General features: G+C 45.2%; 1 protein-coding gene across 4 annotated transcripts in view; it reads left to right on the plus strand.

Moving 5' to 3' along the window:
- Positions 1-25,422, plus strand: part of LOC115084728 (serine-rich adhesin for platelets-like) — an 859,145-nt gene that overhangs the window by 542,413 nt on the left and 291,310 nt on the right. For all 4 annotated transcript variants that reach the window (XM_029589967.1, XM_029589968.1, XM_029589969.1 and 1 more), the window contains exon 12: positions 5,092-5,137. In XM_029589967.1, coding sequence (XP_029445827.1) covers positions 5,092-5,137 — 46 coding nt within the window. The remainder of the gene's footprint in view (positions 1-5,091; positions 5,138-25,422) is intronic.

Below are 25,422 nucleotides of genomic sequence, written 5' to 3' on the forward strand. Positions count from 1 at the left end.
CTTTTTGTAGGAAATCCACGCAAAAGTGTTCCTGTTATTATTAACTTATTTGAACAATTTCATTTAGTAGCAGGTTTAAAAATAAATTTTGCTAAATCAGAAGCTTTGGCTCTTGATGATAATTTATCTACTACTTGGCATGGTACTTTTCCTTTTCAGTGGGCTCCTGAAAAATTAAAGTATTTAGGAGCTTTTATTCCTAGACAGCTAGATAAATTGTATGATTTAAATATTCCTCCCTGCATAACACGCTTAGAGGAGCAGTTGAAGGTTTGGATATCTCTTCCACTCTCTTTATTTGGTCGTTGTGCATTGATTAAGATGGTGATTGTTCCTAAACTTTTATATCTTCTCCATATATTACCTTGTTGGTTGAGAGTTAAAGATCTTCAACGATTTGCGATCTATTATTCAAAATTTTCTTTGGAAAGGTGGTCGAGCCCGTATGGCTTATAATATTTTGGTAGGGTCCTAAAGAACAGGGTGGATTAAATATGCCAGATTTTCGATTATATAATGTAGCTTCCCAATTGGCGTTTTATTAGTGAATGGATTACGGGAACTTATCGTTATTTGTGAGCAGGAATGTTGGATTGTATGTCTCGCCCAGTTCTCCTCTTAGTATTATTCAATTACGCCCAGGCCATAGATGTATTGTATCATTTCCTAGAATATTATTGTCTCCATGTATACGCGCTTGGAGATTGGGTGCGACGTCGTGCACATTTATCAGGTGAAATCTTCTCTTTTAAATCCTTTCTTGGTAATGGTTAATTTTCTTCCTGGAATTGAGAATAAAGGTATTTATTTATCATAGGCAAATCGTGGATTAATGTTTCCAATTCATCTATTTTGAGCTGATTCTCATATCTTACTAGACTATGATACATTGGCACGTACGTATCAGCTTCCAACAAAACATTTTTTTGCTTACTTAGCAGTTCGTCATTATGTACATCTTTCTTATGGAGTTCTGAAAAGTTAGCTGCTGAAATCAAAGTTTGCTAGAATATAATTGGATACAGCCATGTATGGACAAGACTCAAGTACAGGCCTGGGGAAAAGTAGTGAAGAAATTAATTAATGTTACTTGTTTGGGTCTCTTTGGCATCTCGTTGGTCTAGATATGATGGAATACAAATTACATCATCTTATTTGAAATATTGCTTAGGACATTATACATGTCTCTACCTGATTTAGGATTACGGGAAGTCCAATTTAAAATACTTCACTGTTTTTATTAGGATGATGTAACGAAGAAATAGAATGAAGTTGACTTCTACTTCTTTGTGTAGTAAGTGTGGAACAATGGTTGGTACATTATATCATCGATGTTTACTTGTCCAAAATTAAATACCTTTTGGGATTCAGTTTTCATATGATTGCCAAATGTACAGATGTATTTATAACCTGTCACTGGGCAATATTATTAGATAGCTCTCATTTAGGCAGACTTGCCAGCAACATTTCAAAACGGAAATTTGAAGCGCATGGCTATTATGCTAGCAATGTAGGACCATATTGGCGGATTGGACTGATCCAATGGCTATACCTACCCTAGCAGTGTGACAAATAGAATGATATTACTTTTACAAATGGAATTTATGGACTTCCGTAGGCGGTACAAGCACGTAACCTGAATAAATTGTATTGTGCTTGTTGGCAAGCCTATTACGCGATACTCTCCTCAAGATTTACAAGCTGGTTTGATTGATTCTGGTTATAAACATGACTGGTCTTAATGGAGGTTTATGTAATAAGAAAATGTATGAATGTTGTGTTGAATGTGGTGTGGTCTTAAATGGATGAAAGATAATGTATGAATGTGATTGGGGGATATTTGATTGATACATGATTTATATATTGGGTTATTTAATTTGATATTGTATTTTTATTGTATTGTGTTTTTGATTTTTGTAAGTTGTCTTTTATTTTGTATTTATTTAAAATATAATAAAAATTATTTTGGAAAAAAAAAAAAAACATGCTCATGCAAGGGACATCCCAGTTTTCGAATTAGTCCACCAGTTTGCCTAATCAGTCTCTAGATCATCCAGAATTTTCTGGTTATTCATCCTACACGCTCCCCCTGTTGACCTGGACCTCTCACCCTGTTGTGTAAGCCCCAAAACGTAAGATCTGCAGACTTGCTCTTCATCAGTAGCAGCAGTAAAGTTATGCGGTTAACAAGTCACCACGCGCTGCAGCCTCCAGTTTCAAAATACAGAGCTGCATGCGTGACACTTTTCTGCCTCCCTTATTTTTTGCCAACGTATATACACATGTAAATTGTGGCTTTTAAAATCCGGGCATTTTTGGGCAAGCAATGTTTTTAAAATTGATCCCTTAATATATTATTTATTTTGTTCTTTGACTTAGGAGATTTTCAAAATAATTGTGCCCACCATATGTCTTAGTAGTATTCTGTTGGGGTGAAATTGTCAGTGCTGTACCTTGTTGACTAACTTGATTTTATGTGCATTTATTTTGTTATGTAATGAAGTGGACTCTCTTGTCAACATACAAAGATTTGAATTAAAAGATAAAGAGTAAGCTTCCAAAAACAAATGAATAATTTACTATAGTAAATATGTTAGCAAAAACTTGAAAAGGTTCATCTAAGAACAAATTTTATAGCTCATGTCTGAAAGAAGTGTTTTTTAACCTAAATATAGGGCACTAAGCTCTTAAAACCAACATTTTCAGTGGTTTTATTTATTTATTTAATTGCTTTTATATACCGACATTCGATCGAGATATCATCACATCGGTTTACATGAAACAAGAAACCAATAAGGACGGGACTTGCTTATTGTACATTGTAACAGGAAAAGTACAGATGGTTAAAGCGATAACATTTGTTGTTAACTGATTAGTTGAAAACATACATTGTACTTGAAAGGATAAATGAGGCTAATAGACTTTTAATGTTTAGATTTAAGATTGAATGAAATGTTGTAGATAATAACCTCTAGGTAGAAGTTGGTTCGGCGGGGGGGGGGGGGGGGGGGGGGGGGGGGGGGGGGGGGGGGGGGGGGGGGGGGGGGGGGGGGGGGGGGGGGGGGGGGGGGGGGGGGGGGGGGGGGGGGGGGGGGGAAGGAAGTGGCATGGTGAGGGAGTGGGTGGTGAGATATATAAATAATTATGTAGAATGGGGTTACCTCAGGGCGGAACGTGGAGGGGTTTTCATTTGGAGGTAGGGGTTGTGTACCAGGAGAGAAGGCTTTTCTGAAGAAGCCGTGTTTTGAGGTTGTTTTTTGAATACTTTGTTTTGCTACAGGTGAGATGAAAACGAGTATTATGTCACCTGTTTTAATGTTTGAATCCGTTGGAGCCACTTTTGGGTGACTTACTCCTGGGGGAATTCTGCATAATAAATTGAAAATTCTGCACGCACAATTTTAAAACAAAAATTGAAAATTCTGCAAAATTCTGCATACTTTATATTGGTTAAAATAGCACAATATACATGACAGTCTTTTAAGTACAGTAATTCATTTAAAATATAATACAGAAAAAATGTATTAGGTAAAGATGTAGAGTTTTAAATATTTTGAGCAGAATTTCCCTAGAACTACATTGTAAGAATGTCCCTTCCTTCCTCTTTCCCTGCTTCCCTGGCCTGTCTCCTTTCACGTTGCCTTTTCAGGCCCTCAAACTCCTTCACCCTCCACTATCTCTCCCCTTCCCTGCTAGGCTCAACCCCTTCCACTCTGTATCCACTCCCAGAGTTTGACCCTCTCTCAATACTGCCTCTCACACAGGCTCCCTCTGTCACTCTCTCTCTCACACGCACAGGTTCCCTCTCTCGTGCATATACACACACCCTCATACAGGCTTCCTCTCTCCCTCTCTCTCTCGCACACCCACCCTTCACACAGGCTCCCTTTTTCTCTCATGCATACACCCTCACACAAGCTACCTGTCTGTCTCTCTCATACACACACCCCTGCACATTGGCTCCCTCTCTCTCTCTCTCTCTCTCACACACACACACACACACACACTCCTTCTCTCTCATGCACATACATATACCCCCTCATACAGGCTCCCTCTGTCTCACGCACACACACACCCTCACACTGGCTACCTGTCTCTCTCATACACACAACCCTGCACGTTGGTTCCCTCTCTCTCTCACACACACAAACACACACAGGCTCCCTCTCTCTCACACACACACACAGGCTCCCTCTCTCTCGTGACATACATGCTCCCTCTCTCTCACTCTCGCATACACACCCTCACCCAGGCTCCCTTTCCCTCTCTTGCATACACACCTGCACATTGGCTCCCTCTTTTTTTTACACACACACGCATCCCTTCACACAGGCTCCTTCTCTCACAAACAAGCACCCTCACTCCATCACACACTCCCTTTTTCACACAATCCAGCTCCTAATCTCTCTCTCACACACACACACATACACACACACACATTCCTTCATAATCTCCTCACAAAGACTCCCTCTCTCTGACAGACACACACCCACCTTTATTCATGCTCTCCCATATGCACACACCAGCTTGCAGTCATAAACACATACCTCTACACACAGCCTCTCAGTCTCTCACACAACCACTACACACAGACTATTTGGGACCTGCTTCGTCCCGGCATGCTGGGACTTGCACCTCGGTCTTCATCGTGCTGTGGCACACCAGGGCCTCCTTCCTCTTCACTGTGACGTGGCGCGCCGGGGCCTCCTTCCACTTCGCTGCCACATGGCACGCCAGGACCTCCTTGCTCTTCGTCGCAAGCAGGATGGGGTCCGCTTGTGGCACAGTGGGGTCCGCTCCATATTCTGCGCAGAAACTGAAATTTCTGCGCAGAGGGGGAATTCTGTGCAAATTCTGCGCTCTGCAGTAGCGCAGAATTCCCCCAGGACTAGTGACTATATCCTCTTCAACATCATTAGTACCAGTCATGAAAATGAGGAATCCTTATAAGACAAACTGTGTGTACATATTTTTATGTAATGGCAAGAACCTTCAAAGAAGCTTAGGCTGTTTGTACTGAACAATGTTTATATAATTTAATTTTTATAAAATGACCATGGATTTATGTCTCTCTCTGTCATTTTATTTTAGATTTTACACAGCTGCCGTCTAAACATCAGAGAAAAAGAAAGTCTAGGTGAGGAAGCCTTACACCTTCATATACATATTTATTTTCTGGCTGGGTATTCTGAAATTCTTTGGTTTGAAATAGAAATCTGTACTCTAAGGTCAAGCAAGGTAAAGTCCCCATATGTTGGTGATGTCAATTGCTGCAGCCCAGTACAGAGCACTTTTCTCAAAGCTTTTAAAATGCTTAAACTGAGCATGTGTGGGATATTATTGTCATCCTTTTTCATCTGCGATTCCCAATTGATACTTTTACTCTAGTTTATGAAAGTTGGTTTTTATGGCTGTTTATCATGGCATGCGCTTTCAGTTTTTGGCTCTCATATGCTTATTTAATCCTCCGAATGTCCCTAACTAGGTTTTGTGACACTTGGAAAGCTTTAGTAGTGTGGGTTTGTGATGCCTCAAGCCCTTCTGCCTCAGTGTAGTTTATAGGGATATCAGTCAGGAATTTTGCAATCAAAACTGAGTGGTTTGATTATGATCTGTCAAGTTTTCCTACAGTATCACAGAAATATTCCAGCAGCTTCACTAAATGTGTTTGCTGCAGCTACATGATGTCTATCACAGACCTCTAAGTTGACTGTATGCATTACTTAGGTGGGAATCAGGGCTGGTGGAACCACTAGGCCATGGCAGCAAGAACCAGCAACCCATCCATCCTCATCCAACCCAATGCTTCTCTCAGCCTTGCGGTAAACTGGTTCCCCCCGCAGCGGCTCTCTCAGACCGGACCCTGGCTTGCTTCGCCTTCCGCCACATTATTCCGGCTTCCTCCACACGGAGGAGTGAGAGAGAGAGAGTGCAAGCCTAGGGTGCCTAATACCCTTGCTCTGTCCCTGATGGGAATCATGACATCCATAGTTTTAGCACCTGTCAAAAGATATCACTCAGGGTGTTGAGGTTCCAAAGAAATTGATGGGAATACATATTCAACTTAGCTGCTTCTGCATCAGAGCATCGATAGACTCAGAAACTGCATTGTCTGGTGGTATGTCAACATTAAGGGAACATCGCTCTTCCAAAGATTCCAGCTTTTGGTAAGGAGCATAAAAGTAGGGAGCCTTTCTGTTCCTGTCATTCAGTGCATACAACTGGATTGGTTGCATCGATATGTTTATGAGGAGCAGGGATATAAAATATTACATGGCTTAATAGTTAATTGATGACCATATTCTTACCATTTAGTCCTGAGCCTTGCCTTTTCAAGGTTTAGTATATTAGCTTCCTTACAACAGCAATGGGTAATGGAGTCTGGAATTGCATGTTGCAGCGATGAAGAGGGAACTGGTTGCTCTAGCACTAGCCTCTGCTGCTGTTGTCATTGTGATGTTGATGCAGCTGTGTTAGGCCAGAAAATTCCAATGGCTGCTATTTCTTCTCTTCTGCCTCATGCTGCTGCCTCACTGCTGGGCTCAGGTTTCAGATCTGCTCCATCACTGTGCTTTACTGTCTCTTATTCTGAATTTGTTATTGGGTATAACCAGTTAACTGTTATCATTTCAGTTATGTAAACAGATTTTAAATGATATTTACATCTCTAATCAGGAGTTTATGAAGGAGATCCATACCAGAGCCACGGATGTAAATCCTCACCCAAATGAATCCAGTAGACTTTCATCTTCTCCTGTTTACAAACATTACACTGGCTTCCGATTTCTTATCAAATTCAATATAAAGTCTGTTACTATTCATACTTTTGAACAATATTTCATCATGGATTGCAGCTGTGTAGTCACACATCAGTTAGCAACCTAACTGTGGAATTTTGAATAATCTGTAAAGGATGAATTACATAAGCCAGAAGACCGATGAAAAAGTTAAGGTATTCAAGACTCGAGAAGAGTAAGGATTGGAGAACAGTTCAAACTTAATAGGGTACAGTAAAGTCTTCAGATAACGCAAAAGCCGTAGTGTGAAAAATGAAATCTGTGTTAAGGCTTTGATGTGGATCTGCATTGAGCTTGAGGGATCTGTGAGGATACCGAAATTGTGAACTGTTTTAGATATGGGAATGTTTTGATTTCTGAAGACAGTGTTTTCTGGAATGTGAGAAAGTGAAAATTGAGGGAGAATCATAATCTTGGTCTTAGTGACATTGAGAGCAAGTTTATTCTGATTGAGCCAGTCATGAATAGTAGAAAGGCATGAGGAAATGAATTACTCTGTAAGAACCAATGATGATTTAAGAGGAAAGAAAATTTGAATGTCATCTGCATATAACTTGTAGTGTATACCAGAATTAAGAGCAATCCAGGCTGAAGTCTCTGGGTCACCTTGACTTGTTGCACTCTTGTCAGTGAGATAGAACATAAATCAGGAAAGGACTGTATGCATCATACCTTCCAGGTGATCTGGGTCTGCCAGATTGGAAGTGGTACTGCTCTACTATGTCTCTGAAGTTTTCCACTATATAGGCCATTGCAGAAAGACTAAATTAATTCTTTGCTTCCGTGTTTTCTAATGAGGATGTTGGGGAGATACCAGTTTGAGAGATGGTTTTCAGGGGTGATGAGTCAGACGAACTGAACGAAATCATTGTGAACCTGGAAGATGTAGTAGGCCAGATTGACAAACTAAAGAGTAGCAAATCACCTGGACCGGATGGTATGCATCCTAGGGTACTGAAGGAACTAAAAAATGAAATTTCTGATCTATTAGTTAAAATTTGTAATCTATCATTAAAATCACCCATTGTACCTAAAGACTGGAGGGTGGCCAATGTAACCCCAATATTTAAAAAAGGCTCCAGGGGCGATCGGGGTAACTATAGCCCAGTGAGCCTGACTTCAGTGCCGGGAAAAATAGTGGAAACTTCTCAAGATCAAAATCGTAGAGCATATAGAAAGGCATAGTTTAATGGAACACAGTCAACATGGATTTATTTATTTATTTATTTTTAACTTTTATATACCGACATTCTTGCATTAAATGCAAATCATGCCGGTTTACAGTGAAACAGAAAAAGCAGGAAAAAATTCCTTAGTCGAATACAATGAAACAGCTTAGTTAACAAAGGAAACATAAATATAAATTTTTACATATACACCAAGGTTTGCACGAAGGGGTGCACAAAGGGGAGAGCCCCTTTGTCGCGCCCCTTCGGCGCACGACGCCTGGTGTTGAGGCTGTCTTAACTGTCCGATGTTAGTGACGTCATGGGGGGGCGGGTCTAATGATCGCAGCACTTACATCGCTGCTTCTTTCCAGTTCCAGGTGAAGATCAAGCTGTTTCCTTCACTTCCCCTCCCATGACTGTGGGGTGAGAAGCGCTGCAGGGTGCCCCTTGATGTTATCTGGCTTCCCACACTTTACCCAAGGAAAGTCTTGCCTAACAAATCTGCTTCATTTTTTTTTAAGGGGTTAATAAACATGTAGATTTGGATTTTCAGAAAGCGTTTGACAAAGTCCCTCATGAGAGGCTTCTATGAAAACTAAAAAGTCATGGGATAGGAGGCGATGTCCTTTCGTGGATTACAAACTGGTTAAAAGACAGGAAACAGATAGTAGAATTAAATCGTCAATTTTCTCAATGGAAAAGGGTAAACAGTGGAGTGCCTCAGGGATCTGTACTTGGATTGGAGCTTTTCAATATATACCGTATATAAATGATCTGGAAGGGAATACGACGAGTGAGGTTATCAAATTTGCGGATGATACAAAATTATTCAGAGTAGTTAAATCACAAGCGGATTGTGATACATTACAGGAGGACATTGCAAGACTGGAAGGTTGGGCATACAAATGGCAGATGAGATTTAATGTACAAGGTGTTGCATATAGGGAAAAATAACCCTTGCTGTAGTTACACGATGTAAAGTTCCATATTAGGAGCTACCACCCAGGAAAAAGATCTAGGCATCATAGTGGATAATACTTTAAAATCGTCGGCTCAGTGTGCTGCAGCAGTCAAAAAAGGAAACAGAATGTTAGGAATTATTAGGAAGGGAATGGTTAATAAAACAGGAAACGTCATAATGCCTCTATATCGCTCCATGGTGAGACCACACCTTGAATATTGTGCTCAATTCTGGTCGCCACATCTCAAAAAAGATATAATTGCGATGGAGAGGGTACAGAGAAGGGCAACCAAAATGATAAAGGGGATGGAAACAGCTCCCTATGAGGAAAGGCTGAAGAGGTTAGGGCTTTTCAGCTTGGAGAAGAGACGGCTGAGGGGGTATATAACAGAGGTCTTTAAGATCATGAGAGGTCTTGAACGAGTAGATGTGACTCTGTTATTTACACTTTTGAATAATAGAAGGACTAGGGGGCATTCCATGAAGTTAGCAAGTAGCACATTTAAGACTAACCAGAGAAAATTCTTCTTCACTCAATGCACAATAAAGCTCTGGAATTTGTTGCCAGAGGATGTGGTTAGTGCAGTTAGTGTAGCTGGGTTCAAAAGAGGTTTGGATAAGTTCTTGGAGGAGAAGTCCATTAACTGCTATTAATCAAGTTTACTTAGGGAATAGCCACTGCTATTAATTGAATCAGTAGCATGGGATCTTCTTAGTGTTTGGGTAATTGCCAGGTTCTTGTGGCCTGGTTTGGCCTCTGTTGGTCTGACCCAGCATAGCAATTTCTTATGTTCTTGTTACCTCTGTCTCCTTTAGTTCCTCCAGGTCTGCCATTCTAGCCTTCAAAGATCAGTCTCATATGTTTTTCATATTCTTTTGTTTAAAAGAAATCAAAATTCATGAAAATAGGTTTTTTCCACTGATTTAAACATGAAAGAAACATTATAAAAATATTCCAAAAGTAATTAATAATAAAGAAACAAAAAGTCTTCATTGCATAAGTCTTTCACCCCTTTGTCATAGCAAATCCAAATTATCTCCAGTTCAAAAAATTAACAAGCCCCATAATAAGTTAAATAGTCCACCTGTATCCAGTCATAGTAGTAGAGCTGATTCGAATACTCATGGATGAAGAATTATGTTGTTTCTTTTGGTTGAAGTAAATTTGAAGCAAAAGCCATAACATGCCAAACAAGGAACTACCAGAAGAACTTAGGGATAACGTTATTCAAAGGTACAGAAAAAATGGATAGAGATTTAATGGAAGATATTCACAAGATTGCTGTGAAAGGATGGGTGCTGCTGCTAGGAGATTTTATTCTTCCAGATGTTTATTGGGTAATCCCAATTGCACTACTTTATCAGCTTACCAGCTGATAAAGTAGTGCAATTGGGATAACCCACATGGGGAGGGGGCAATACTGAACCTTGTGCTTACCAACCGGACCATTATTTCTGATGTCATAGTGGATGATCATCTGGGAACCAGTGACCACCGGATGGTGTGGTTCAATATAAGGATGGAAGAGATAAAGGTTCATCCTAAGGCGAGGGTCCTACACTTCAGGAAAGCTAGCTTTCTCAAAATGAGGGAGTACCTCAAGGAGTCATTAGCTGGATAGGAAAATCTTGGGGAAGTAAAAGGGCAGTGGGCAGAACTAAAAGGAGATATAAGGGCAACTAATTTTTTTTGGAATGTAAATAAAGGGAAGAAAGAGAACATTATGGTTTTCTAACAAGTAGCTGAAAAGATAAAGGAGACTTTAAACTGTAAGAGATCACAGAAAGAGGAAGACTGGTGACAATATCTGGAAAAATTGAGAAGCTGGGAAAGTAATCAGGAATGCAAAACTTCAAATAGAAGAAAAAATAAACATGGTAAAACAAGGGGACAAGACTCTTTTCTAGATATGTTAGTGATAGAAGGAAGTGCAAATATAGCTTTATGAGACTCAAAAGGTGAAGAGGGATATGTAGAGTCTGAGAAAAAAGCAAACGTGCTTATGGTAAATATTTCTTTATACTGTGGAAGGGCATGGAGCAGGACCACAAAAAAAAAAACAACACAAGATTGGAAGGGAGGTAAACAATCTATTTTCAGAGCAGTGTGTTCAAGGGGCTAGCTAAACTTAAAATAGCTAAGGTGATGGGGCTGGATGGGATACATCTGAGGATGCTAAGAGAACTTAGGGATGTCCTGGCAGCTCCACTGGCTGACCTTTTCAACTCTTCTTGGGCTGGAAAAGGGCGGATGTGGTTCCTATTCATAAAAATGGAAATAGGGAAGAGACTGGGAACTACTGGCCAGTTACTCTGACCTCTGTGGTGAGCAAACTAATAGAATCACTGCTAAAACAAGAGGATAGTGCAATTTTTGGAATCCAATGCATAGATCTTAGGCAGCATGGTTTTACCAGAGGTAAATCTTGTCAGATGAATCTGATCAATTTCTTTTGATTGGGTAACAGAGAGTTGAATCAAGGGAGAGCGCTAGACATGGTGTAATTGGATTTCAGCAAGGCCTTTGACATGATTCCGCACAGAAGACTTATAAATAAATTGTGCTCCCTTGGTATGGATCTTAGAGTGTCTGGGTTAGAAACTAGCTAAGTAGGAGATGACAAAAAGTAGTGGTAAATGGAGTTTTCTCTGAGGGAGGAGGTGGTTACTAGTGGTGTGCCTCAGGGATCGGTCCTTGGACCGATTCTTTTCAACATTTTTGTGAGTGACAAAATGGAAGAGTTGTCAGGAAAGGTTTGTCTTTTTGCTGTAATACCAAAATCTGTAACAGGGTGGACAGGCAGGATGGAATGGAAAACATGAAGAGGGATTTAGCGAAGCTTGAGGAATTATCTAGTCTGGCAGCTATGATTTAATGCTAAAAAAAGGTTAGAATGCAAGAATCCAAAGGAAAGGTACAGTATTTGAGGTGAAATTCTCTTAAGCACAAAGGAAGGGCGGGAACTGGGGGTAATTGTAACTAATGGTCTTAAGGTGGCCAAACAGGTAGATAAAGCCAGAAACCTGCTTGGAGCATAGGGAGAGGAATGGTCAACAGAAAAAGAGAGGTGATATTGCCCCTGTATAGGTCCCTGGTGAGACCTCACTTGGAATACTGTATACAGTTCTGAAGACTGCACCTTCAAAAGGATATAAACCAGATGGAGTGAGTTCAGAGGGCGATTACTAAAATGGTCAGCGTTCTAAAGCATATGGGGATAGACTTAAAGATCTAAACATGTATACTCTATAGCAGTGGTTCTGAACTGGTGTGTTGCCAAACTCGCGCAGGTTTGTCACTACACTTCCCAGTCCCCCACTGACCTAACTGCTCCCCCTGCCCCAGCAAAATAGGAACTCATTCTTTGCTCGGGTTTAAAATGCTGATAGCCCAGGTGGAAAAACTTGAAGTTTTACTTCACAAATAATTTCCCTACATGGATCTTCCTTCACGTACATTTTCATCGACACTCGGTGAGTACTATTCTAGGTTCTCCAGTTTGTTCCTGTCACCTTACTGTCAGTTCCCCTGGGTTGCCAATCATTTGCGGCCCTCTTTTTTTTGTCTCGCTATGTATATCACACTTGGACCGCCCCACGATGCCCGCAGGTGTCCTTGCTGCGATCTTCCACTGGGTCCATCAGGGCTAGAGGGATCAGGGCGTCCACGGTTCCCATTGATGCCATGGAGGCCGCCATCAACCCTGTCGCAGCCACCATCGATGCCTTCAAGGTCACCATCGACGCCTCCATCGATGCTGTCTTCTGCCATCGATTCCGTCAATGCCCCCATTGGCGCCGCTTCGATGCTGCCCTCGATCCCATCAACTATGCCGTCGAGGCCGCCTTTCATTTCATCAACGCTGCCTTCGATGTCGTCGATACCATTGATGCCACCGTCGACACTGCCATCGATGCCTTGAATACTGTTGAAGCCGCCATAGATACCTCCATCAATGCCTCAGTGCCCTCGACTAACGAAAACGCTCCATACTTCGGGATGTCAACCAGAGCTTCTGTGTAATCCTTGGGCAAAAAACAACGCCAGGAGCAGTAGAGGTATGGTGACTGTCCGTCACTGACGCCATCCACGACATCGGTGGCATCTTCCTCGGTGCTGGAGAATGATCGGACTGAGCACCAAAGTGCCGGCACCAATACCACATCGCATTTGGTGCCGGCACCAATACCACATCAGCATTGATGTCCATCGAGCCAGTTGCGAAGCGGCCCCAGGTACAAGAGTCTCCATGCTCCTCTGCACCCAAGGTACCAAGGTGTTACCCACCAACACCGGTGCCAGGTACTGAGCCACCACAGAGCCATGTGGAAGTGTCAGTAACGCCTAGCCTGCCTCCCCCTGTAGCTCCGTTACCTATACCAACTTCCAGGGAGGAGCTGTTGTGGATCTCTTCCTGGGGAAGGAGGAGTTTTCAATCTTGTTGTGGATCTCCTCCTGAGGAAGGAGGAGTTAGCAATCTGTTGTGAATCTCCGTGAGGAGTTAGCAATATGATAGGAATCTGCTCCTGTGGAAGGAGGAGTTAGCAATCGTAATGATCTACCCCTCAAGAAGGGAGGAGTTAGTAATCTGATATGCTCAGCTCCTGTAGAGGGAGTAGATAACAATCTGTAGGTTTTAGGACCTTAGAGTTAGCAATCTGTTATGAATCTGCTGCTGAAGACTCCTGATGGGGAAGAAGTAGCAATCTGTACCAGCGGAGTGCTTGGAGAGGGCACTCAGCTGTAGAGGAATGTAGATAGGTGAATCCTTGGGCCGATGGCAGATGACAGCCCCCAGGAGGATATCCTGAGAGGGACCACCGGCTAGGCTTGGGTATGGAGACAGACACAGATAGTTCTTTTATTAGACAGGTTAGTAGAACTACCAGAGTTGGCAGTAGTGAGCTGATATGCCCGGCAGGGCTGAAGTCCCTCAGGTACTGGAACAGCGATCCCAGGGTTGCTGAGCTGTAGAGAGACTATAGATAGTGAGTAGACAGGGTATGCTGTGTTCATAGCCAGAACTAGATGACAAATCTCACACAAGGTCTTAAGGAAGCTCAGTAGCTGGAAAGGGTTAGGCCCTCAAGGAGCGAGTACCTGGTTTCAGGGAAAGCTCCAAGAGAGCAATGGTAACTCACAAATGTCTGTATCTGTGATAGCTTCCAGGCAGTAGAGAATCTTCAGGGTGTCCAGGAACATGGGCCCTCGAGGAGCGAGTACCGGTTCCTATCTGCAATCTGAAATAAAGAAAAGAGAGCGAGGCCCCCGAGGAGTGGGTACCCCTGGTAAGTCCGAGGAGGCAGAGTAGTTTGGACGAATCCTTGCTAACTCAATTCATTAGCGAATACTGAAACCTTTTATATTGGAAGCAGATGACATCAACTCAGGGGTTTGCCCCCAAGGTTCGCGCCCTTGCTGGTACATCAATCTGAGCACGCGCCCTACGTCATCTGGAACATGGCGGAATCCGCAGCGTCAAGCCGGTCCGGGGACGCCGGAGGGAGACGGCAAGAAGACAACCGCGGCAGCTAACCGTCCATCAGACACGGAGGGAGTCGCCACAGAGGTAAAGAGGCGGAGTGAGGGCGTCGAGCAGCGATGGACGCAACAGGAGCTGGACATCCTTGTCCACCAGGCTGTCCTCGATACCTTCCGGAGTCTACAACCTCAATCGATGCTGGTCCCCATATCGGCACCCACACCAGAGCCATCGATATTCGCACCATTGCGACACCGGCTCACTGCCCTCATCGGTACCCTACCAACGACAGCCTAAGTCATCAACGCAGACTCATCCTTTTGAGCCTCCGCGGGCCCCTTATACCTATCCTGGGATCCTCGAAGGGCGATGGGGACTATAATCCCGCTTCGGCACTGATCCCATCCAGACCTAAACCAACCTCCTCTAGGAGCCTTCTCCACCAGAAGCGTGGAGACGACCTCTCCAAATGACATCTCCTTTGCCACTTTTGTAAAGGAAATGTCTGAAACCATTCCTTTTGACCTGGTCACTAAAGAGGACCAGAGGTTTTCGGGAGGGTGTAGGTCCTAAAATCTTCTGGGGATCCATTTGGTGTCATATATTACTGTTTACCAGCTATGTTTGACACAACACCAAGGGAGACTCACTGCCATCATCATGAAGTTCGAACAACATATTGCTTCGAAACGTCCTCCCGTTGCCAGGAACAGGACTCAGTGCTAGATGGTGAACCTGGCTTATGGCCCCTGATTTACGGCCCGAAGTCCGAGATAAACTAGCTGATGCCATGCACTGTGCCATGCACTGCAGATCATCTCTTCATGCACAAGGTCCAGCAGACAGTGCCTTAATTGCAAGACCACCACGAGACCCTGTGACAGCTCTCTACATTTCTTGCAAATCCTTCCTCCCTCGGCTAGAAAACAAGCGAAGAGGGATGCTAGAAGAACCTTTTACCGCTCACATGAGTATTATCCAGCTCCTGCGTGAGACCAACCAGTCCACTTCAAAAAGCACGTACACATCAACAACTGATAATCCAGATCACACCAGCTCCGCCAGTCGGGCAGGCTTCTGGGTTTTGAAACCTTGCCAGAGAACAGAACGGTCCATCCTACTGAGGACCAGGGCTCAGGACACAGCAAGGCAGAGGATCTTAATCCCGCTATTTCCTACTTCCAAGGAAAACAAGACGACCTCCGCCCATCCTGGACCTTAGAAATCTCAACAAATTTCTTCAGAAAGAAAAGTTCAGTATGGTGTCTCTCGGCACCATGCTTCCCTTACTACAAGAAGGAGGTTGACTCTATTCTCTGGACCTTCAATACGCTTCACAGTGAGTCAACAGCATTTTCAGTACCAAGTTCTGCCATTCGAACTAGCTTCGACACCTTGTGTATTACACCACTAGCAGTGATTGCCGCTCATCTACGAAAAAACAGCATTCACGTGTTTCCTTACATGGACGACTGCCTGATAAGGAGTCAATCCAAACAAGGAGCTCTAAATTCTCTAAGACTCATTATAAATCTACTAAATTTGTTGGGATTTCTGATCAACTACTATAAATCCCATATGGATCCGTCTCATCTCCTTGCCTCCATCGGACCAGATCTGGGCACTACAATCCTAAAGGCCTTCCTGCCCAACAACTGCGCAGACATCCTATCAAACTGTCCACATCTCTGCGCTTGCAACATAGTCTCAACCCATCAATTCTTCCCATTGCTGGACGACATGGCTTCCACGGTCCACGTCATTCCTATGGCCAGTCTCCGTGGACTTTAAAATTTCAGTGGCTCTAAGCCGTTTAACCGCTTTCGTCCTTGATCCATGTCACCGATCCAGTAACTAATTCCTCAGGGTGACCTTGGCCAAGGTCGCATCCAACTTGGGTTGGGGAGCTCATATTAACAACCTCCAAACCCAAGATGTGTAGACTCTGCTCGATGAAACAGTCTCAGATTAACTTCCTGGAGCTTCAAGCCATACTTTATGCCCTTTATGCCTTCAAACATTGCCTCTCACATATAACTGTGTGGCTACAGACAGACAACATAGTGGCATTCCCTGTACGTACCAGGATCAGTCCAGACGGTGGGTTATGTCCTCTGTCCAGCAGATGGAGTCAGAACAAAAACTCGAGAGGGGAGGTCCTATATGACCTCACACCTGAAGCTAGAATCCTCAGTATCTTCTGACTCCAGCAGATGTGAGCAGGGGACTGGCTAGTCCCCAGCACAGGTTATTAGGTTTTAGGCCTTCCTGTCTCTGAGGAATCAAGAAAATTAAAAAAAAAAAAAAAAAAAAAAGTTTTATATTATTTAAAGTTTAGATAGAGAATTTTCTCTGGCAAAATCAGGTGACAGCTACTTCTGTGGCTGTCCTACAAGGGGAGGGACTTGCATTCAGTCTTCTCTCTCCTCTTTCTGTTTCTCTTCTTGAGGTCCGTTTTGGGGGTAAGTGTGCTTTTTTCTCCTCAATTTTTTATTTCAGGACCTCACCTCTTGCCGTTTCTTACTGGCACTGGAGGGCAGCGTTTCATTTTTATCAGGGTTGACCGTCAGCGGCACTGATAGAGCTCCCCTTCCCTTCCCCCCCCCCCCCCCCCCGCCCGCTCCCGTGTATCTCGACCCTGCGGCCCCGCGAAGTCCATTCCCCGGGGCTGCTAGCTGCCGGGAGGTTCATTCCCCGGTAGCTCCTTCAGTTTACAGGGAGCCGGGGACTATTTAAGGCGCTTACTTCTGAAGGGGGATTGTTTTCATTTTTTTGGCGCGCCGCTTGTTCCTGCCTCCCCTCACAGCTGCCATTGCCGCGCGCGGTCGACCTGTTCCTCATGCGGTCGACAAACGAGTCGCCTCTCTGAGGGACGTTTGTTCCTCCTGTATTCCGGTGGAGGGAGCCGAAGTGCAAGTGGGGATGGCACATGAACTCTCTCTGAGGAGAGTGCTTTTCAACAGCGGCAAGCCCCATTCCCGCTGAGCGCTGGAACGGCAGCCATTTTATTTTCAGATGAGGAAGCCGACAGTTCTGAAGATGATGCAGGGGGCTCGCGTTTTACCGCCTCCCCCGTTTTGGCTCCCAAGTCTGAGAGAAAATGACATTCAGTCGACTGCAACTGTTCCGGGAGGTTTCCCCCCGGGACTCCCCAGTTTTTCGCCGGAGTTTTGTGGTGCTTATGCACCGGGCTTTCCTGCAAAGCAGTCAGCCCCTGGGACCTCTCCTGGCACCTACCCCAGCTAACTTCCACGTTTGGATGTTTCCTTAGGAGGACCTTCGACGCTGGGACCGCTTTCAGCAGTCAGGGGCGTCACAGGCACCCTCTAGGACTCCCGCGGGACCTTCAAGAGTTTCCAATTTAAGCCCACAAGTGGACCCCTCTCAGGACCCAACTGGGAATGATCCCAGTGTGTCGGTCCAAATGGAGGGCGACGATCCACGGGTCCTTAGGATATTTCAGGCTGAGGAGTTGGAGGGACTCATTCCTCATATTCTTCAAGAGATGGACATTGATCCTCCCCCGGACCCTTCTACTCCGGATCCTAAGGTTAAAACAGGGGGATCCCCTTCTGGCAGGCCTTCGCCCTTTGGCCAAGGCTTTTCCCCACACATCCCAGTTTCTTACAGTTGATTTCTAGGGAGTGGGATGCTCCGGAGGCTTCTCTCAAGGTAAGCAGAGCTATGGATAAGCTCTATCCTCTCCCTATGGATTTTCTTGAATTGCTTAAGGTCCCAGCGGTGGATTCGGCGGTTCTTCAGCAGTAACTAAGAGTACTACCATTCCAGGTACAGGCGGTTACTGCCTTGAAGGATCTTCAAGACAGGAAGCTGGAGGTTTATCTAAAGAGGATCTTCGAAGTTCCGCACTTGGGGTCAGAGCGGCTATTTGCACTGCCTTAGCTCAGAGAGCAGGACTGCGTTGGGTACAACAACTACTCACCTCGCAGGATCTCCCGGATTCCGAGGCTCAACAGGCGGACAGGTTAGAGTCGGTGCTGGCTTATGGGGCAGATGCCCTATATGACCTCCTCCGGGTCTTGTCTCGCTCCATGGTGGCGGCGGTCTCGGCTCGTCGTCTTCTGTGGCTCCGCAACTGGTCGGCTGATTCTTCTTCCAAAGCGCGACTGGGATCCCTGCCTTTCAAAGGCAAATTCCTCTTTGGGGAAGATTTGGACCAAATTATTAAGTCTCTTAATGAGAACGCGGTGCATAAACTTCCAGAGGACAGACCTCGCTCTACCAGGTCTTTCAGCTTCTCTAGAAATCGGACTCGTACCCAGCGTCGAACAAGAACTTCTAGACAACAGCAAACTCCTCGGTATCCCTCCTCTCGTTCTCAGACTTGGAACCGGTCCTTTCGTGGGCGCAGATCTGGTAAGGAACCGGCTGGACCTCACTCTTCCACCAAACCAGCCCAATGATGCCAGATGGACCCACGAGCCGATCCCGAGGGTAGGGGGTCGTCTCTCTCTTTTCTACAAGGAGTGGGTCCACATCACATCGGATCAGTGGGTTCTGGACATTCTAAAGAACGGTTACGCATTGGGATTTGTCCACGCTCCCAGGGACAGGTTCCCTCTTCTCCCCATGCGGGGTCTTCCCCAACAAACAAGAAGCTGTTCGGCAGACCCTCGATCGGCTGCTAGCCTTAGGAGCAATAAAGCCAGTGTCCGCCTCCAATCTGGGACGAGGTCATTACTCAATATATTTCGTAGTGCCCAAGAAGGAGGGCAATTTCCGTCCCCATTTTGGACCTCAAGACCATCAACAGGGCGCTACGGGTCCCGCGTTTTTCGCATGGACACCTACGCTCGGTCCTAGCTGCGGTTCAATCAAGGGGAATTCCTTGCAATCCCTGGATTTGATGGAGGCATATCTTCATATTCCTATTCATCCAGATTTCCAGAAGTATTTTACGCTTCAAGATTCTAGGTCAGCACTTTCAGTTCCAAGCTTTACCTTTTGGCCTCGCCACGGCACCACGTGTCTTCACGAAGGTGATGGTGGTAGTCGCAGCGGCTCTCCGCAGGGAAGGGATCTTAGTTCACCCAATATCTGGACGACTGGCTCATTCGGTCAAAGTCTCAACTGCAGGGTGTACAAGCCGTGAAACCGTGTGGTTTCTCTTCTACGATCACTAGGCTGGATCATCAATCTCGACAAGAGTCATCTCACACCCTCGCAACGCTGAATTTTCTGGGAGCTCACTTCAACACAAAGGTGGGGCAATGGTGTTTCTGAAACCGGAACGGGCACAAACGTTGCGTGCACAGATTCGGCGATTCTCATCCCTCCCAGAACCCACAGCCTGGGATTATCTTCAGGTGCTAGGGACTATGGCGTCCACAATCGACCTGGTTCCGTGGGCCTTCGCTCATCTTCGGCCTCTTCAGTGGGCCTTGCTGTCTCGTTGGAAGCCGGCTCCAGGGGATTACCAAACAGTACTACCAATCCCGGCGGTGACTCGTCTCAGTTTCCATTGGTGGTTAGACCCTCGACACTTAGCTCGGGGAGTGTCCCTGGAGACTCCGGACTGGGTAGTAATCACCACGGACGCCAGCCTCACCGGATGGGGGGCGGTCTGCCGCTTGAGTTCCATCCAAGGAACTTGGACAGAGGAACAAAGGAAGTGGTCCATCAATCGTCTGGAGACCAGGGCAGTTCGTCTTGCTCTCCAGGGTTTCTTCCCGATGGTTCGTCAAAGGGCGGTCCGGATTCTGTCGGACAATGCAACAACGGTGTCTTACATCAATCGCCAGGGAGGCACGAGGAGTCGCCTTGTAGCGTGGGAAGCGGAGAAGTTGATGCGTTGGGCAGAGCTCAACTTACTCCGCATATCAGCCTCTCACATAGCAGGCGTCGACAACGTACAGGCAGACTTTCTCAGCTGTCAGTGACTAGATCCCGGGGAGTGGGAACTCTCCATGGCTGCGATGTCCCTGATAGAACATCGTTGGGACAAGCCTCGCATGGATCTCATGGCCACAGCGGCAAACGCAAAGGCAACACGCTTCTTCAGTCGCAGAAGGGAACACGGCGCAGAAGGGGTCGATGCGCTAGTCCTGCCATGGCCACACCGGATTCTTCTGTATGTCTTCCCACCGTGGCCTCTGGTGGGGAAGGTGTTAAGGCGGATAGAGGCCCATCCGGGTCCGGTGATCCTGGTAGCTCCGGAATGGCCTCGTCGTCCATGGTTCGGGGATCTTCTACACCTCGCTCACGACGGTCCGATTCGGCTCGGTCATCTCCCACGGCTTCTCAGGCAGGGGCCCATATTTTTCGAAGCGGCGGATCACTTCTGTCTTGCGGCCTGGCTTTTGAGAGGCGTAGATTCAGGCGTCGGGGATACCCGGAGGCTGTGATTTCCACTCTTCTACGAGCTCGTAAGTCGTCTTCTTCGGTTACTTATGTAAGAGTCTGGAAGGTTTTTGAGGATTGGTGCATTTCGCGCTCTCTTATTCCGAGTAACGCTTCGGTTGCACAGATTCTTGACTTTTTGCAGTCAGGTTTGGAGATGGGTCTCGCGTACAACTCCATTAGGGTACAGGTGGCTGCCTTGGGAGCGCTTCTCCATAATGGAAAGGACTCGCTTCTCTCGGCGCATCCGGATGTTGTACGCTTCCTCCGGGGAGTACGACAGTTGAAGCCTCCGATCAGACCACTCTGTCCTTCATGGAGTCTCAACTTGGTACTCAAGGTACTGGGGGATCCACCATTCGAGCCTCTACGGACGTCCACCATAAAGGATCTTACGCTTAAGTCTATTTTCCTGGTGGCTATTACTTCAGCGCGTCGCATTTCAGAACTTCAGGCACTGTCCTGTAGGGAACTGTATCTCCGTTTCACGGACTGCGGGGTATCTTTACGCACGGTGCCTTCTTTTCTACCAAAGGTAGTCTCTCCTTTTCATCTCAACCAGTCGGTTGAATTGCCTTCCTTCTCGTCGGAGGATTCTAGACATCTGCGTTCCTTGGATGTCAAGCGGTGTCTTTTGCAGTATCTAGCATCTACAATGATTTTCGACTCTCAGACCACTTGTTTGTCCTTTGGTCAGGCCCTAGGAAGGGTTGTATGGCTTCCAAGGCTACTATCGCCCGTTGGTTGAAGGGTGCGATAGTCTTGGCGTACATAACGGCTGGAAGACAACCACCGTTGGCTGTTAAGGCTCATTCTGTAAGGGCTCAAGCGGCCTCTTGGGCGGAGAGTATGTCAGTATCTGCGCAAGAGATCTGTAGGGCGGCTACCTGGAAGTCACTGCATACCTTTTCCAAGCACTATCGTCTGGACATACGTGCTCCTGTGTTCGGATCTTTCGAAGATAGTGTCATTCGAGCAGGGCTTTCCAAGGCCCACCCGTAGTAGGGAAGCTTTGGTACATCCCACCGTCTGGACTGATCCTGGTACGTACAGGGAAAAGAAAATTATTCCTCACCTGCTAATTTTCGTTCCTGTAGTACCAAGGATCAGTCCAGACACCCTCCCTAATTTTGGGGGGGAATTCTTGTTTGGGGAACGCCTCTGCTCGTCATTACTACTCTTTTCTGTCTCTACCTCTGACATTCCCTAGTTCTCTAGGAAATGATCGAGTTTTGTGTGTTTGTTGGTTGCAAGTTCCATTGTTGTAATTGTTTTTAAAACAGTTCAATTGTTAATTACACTTTTCTGAACAGTTGTGTTTCTTGATTCCTCCATTTTTCCTCTTTTTGGCTCTGAAAGTCTTGTTACTGAGGATTCTAGCTTCAGGTGTGAGGTCATATAGGACCTCCCCCCTCGAGTTTTTGTTCTGACTCCATCTGCTGGACAGGGGACATAACCCACCGTCTGGACTGATCCTTGGTACTACAGGAACGAAAATTAGCAGGTGAGGAATAATTTTCTTATGTGGTACTTAAACAAGCAGGGACGCACAGGTTCTTATCGGCTCTACTAGCAAGCCGCGCAGATCTGGACCTGGGCCCTTGCACACTACATGCATCTCCATGCCACTTATCTAACAGGCATACCGAACGACTAGCAAACCATCTCATTTGATATCTCCATCCCCACGAGTGGTCTCTGAACCCATGTGTAGCGAGTAAAATCTTCTAGCGCTGAGGTCAACCAACCATTGATCTCTTTGCGTCCGAATTGAACCACAAAGTGGACAGATTCTGCTCCCTACACAGGCAACGACACGCATTAGCCATGGATGCCTTTGCTCGCCCCTGGAACATAGGCCTTCTATATACGTTTCCTCCGATACCGCTCATAGCCAAAAAACTCTCGTGAAGCTACAGCAGGACAGGGGTTTAATGATTCTCATACCCCCGTACTGGCCTCGACAAGTATGCTTCCCCATACTTCTCGACTTATCAAACCAGGAATCAGTTCGCCTGTCCACAGCTCAATCTCTCATAACACAAAATCACGGCAATTTATACCATCTGAACTTTCAGATCTTTTCACTAATGTTTTCAGGTACTTGTAGCTTCACGAAAACCTTCCACATGTAAATCTTACCATTTGAAATGGACAGGATTTACCAAATGGTGTACACAAAAAGGTATTGGCCCCTTTTCCTGCCCCACTCCATCTCTATTAGGCTATATATATATAGGGTACCTTTCGGATTATGGTCTCCTGACATCCTCTGCACAGGTACAACTCAGTGCCATTTCAGCGTACCACCAGGGAATAGGGGATGACCTGATAATGGCTCAACCCCTTATGAGTCGGTTTATCATGGGCTTTCTACAACTTAAGCCTCCTCTACAATCACCAGTTTCGGAATGGGACCTAAAGGTAGTGCTCACAAGGCCCATGGGTTCCCCGTTTGAGCCTTTGCATTCCTATGACATTAAAAATTCTAACATGGAAAATTATTTTCCTCGTAGCCATTACATCTGCTAAAAGGGTCAGTGAGTTACAAGCCCTTGTATCATACTCACCCTATACTAGGTTCCTCCGTGACCAAGTGGTTCTCCGTACTCACCCTAAATTTCTTCCTAAGGTGGACACAGTCTCTCCCCTTACTCAGTCTATAGTCTGCCCACTCTTTTCCCAAGGCCTCACTCTCACCAGTGCGAGAGTTTTTGCACACTTTGGACTGTAAGCGTGCACTTGCATTCTATCTAGACCGCACTGCAGTCCATAGAAAATCCACCCAACTTTGTTTCTTTTGACAAAAACAAGATGGGAGTTGCCGTGGGCAAACAAACCTTCTCCAACTGGCTAGCAGACTGTATTGAATTCTGCTATGTGAAAGCAGGCCTTCCTCTCCAGGGTTGAGTGAAGGCACATTTTGTAAGGGCCACGGCAATGTCGGTAGCACACTATCGTTCAGTACCAATTGCTGACATCTGCTATGTTGCGACATGGAGCTCTTTTCACACATTCGCACCCCACTACTGCTTAGATAAGAAAGGCCGTCAAGACTCTACCTTTGGACAATCTGTCTTGAAAATTATTTTTCCAGTATAATGCCCAACTCCTTCCACAACCTCCTGCTGTGATTTCAGGCTACCTCGTCATTGCCAATAGCACCCCAATTATTATGCCTGTCGCACGAGTTGTCTGCTATTGGCCTGTTGTAATATGAGTCAGCCTGTAGCTTGCTAATCACCCATATGTGAGGATCTCCATCCTGCTTGTCCTGGGAGAAAGCAGAGTTGCTTACCTGTAACAGGTGTTCTCCCAGGACAGCAGGATGTAGTCCTCACGAAACCCACCCACCATTCCGCGGAGTTGGGTCCGCTTTCGGTTTATTTTATTTTTCACTCACGCTTTTTTGCTACAAACGAGACTGAAGGGAGACCCCTGTGGACACATGGATCATGGCTTGCTGGACATGCTCAGTATGCCAGTCAAAGTTTCTAGAAACTTTGACAAAAGTGTTCCATAATAGGGCTCCACCTAATGACGTCACCCATATGTGAGGACTTCATCCTGCTGTCCTAGGAGAACACCTGTTACAGGTAAGCAACTCTGCTTTATGCTTTATAGTCTCTTTATTCTTTGTTAGGTGAGGGTCTGCACATGTGACTGAGGTGAGGTATTCAGCTGGCGTATAGTTTCTGTGTAGGGTTCTATAGCAGCCTGGCTGGTTCCATTTTCCTAATAGGAATATTGGAGTTTTAAGGCCTAGTGTAATATTTTCAGTTTTGCCTTGTAAAGTGGTTACTGTTTGAGTGCTGGAAATTGGTACTGTTTTGGTATGGGATGTTTACTATTTATGCAATTTCTGTTCAAACAGAATTAATACTGGGCCTTTATTTTTTTATTTCTGCCGTGAATTGAAATGAGCAGAGTGTCACAGATGTGAGTGTGGTCTGTCAGATGTGATATGATGGGGAAAAGGTTGAGATCCACAGCTCTAGAGGAAAGACAAGATGGGTTTATGAAGAGACTTTCAAATATCTTAAAGGTTTCCGTGCACAGGAGATGAGCTTTTTACAATGGAACGGAGGCTCTAGATGTTGAAAAGGGGGTAGACTCAGGAGTTATTTTAGGAAATATTTTTTTTACAGACAGGATGGTGGATATGTGGAACAGCAGCCCATTGTAAGTGGTGGAGACAAAAACAGTATCTGAATCCAAGAAAGTATGGGATAAATAGAGGGGATCTCTTAAGAAAGTGATGAATTATAATGCTAAATTAATTGGATGGATGGGCAGATTGGATGGGCCATATGGTCTTTTTCTGCTGTCATGTTTCTTTTTTTAATTTGAAAAAATACCATCTCTAATTATAAAATCATATCCAGAATTTTAGCTAATCCGAATGTGTCAAGACATATATTCATCATAAATAGTCCACATATTAGTTTCTAGTGGATTCATAAGCTCTTGAAGCTGCTCACTTACAATTTCTAACACGGAAAACTCTTTCAAATTCGTTTTTTATGTTAGTTGTATTTAAATATTTCTGCTGTAACAGAATGGAACAGTGACCTGGATTGCAGTTGAGGATGATTTGTGGAGGAAGAGGATGGCATTGTGTGTATGCATAGTTGAGGCTCATATTTGTATAG

This window comes from Rhinatrema bivittatum, chromosome 2 (assembly GCF_901001135.1).
Source record: "Rhinatrema bivittatum chromosome 2, aRhiBiv1.1, whole genome shotgun sequence".
Lineage (NCBI taxonomy): Eukaryota > Metazoa > Chordata > Amphibia > Gymnophiona > Rhinatrematidae > Rhinatrema > Rhinatrema bivittatum.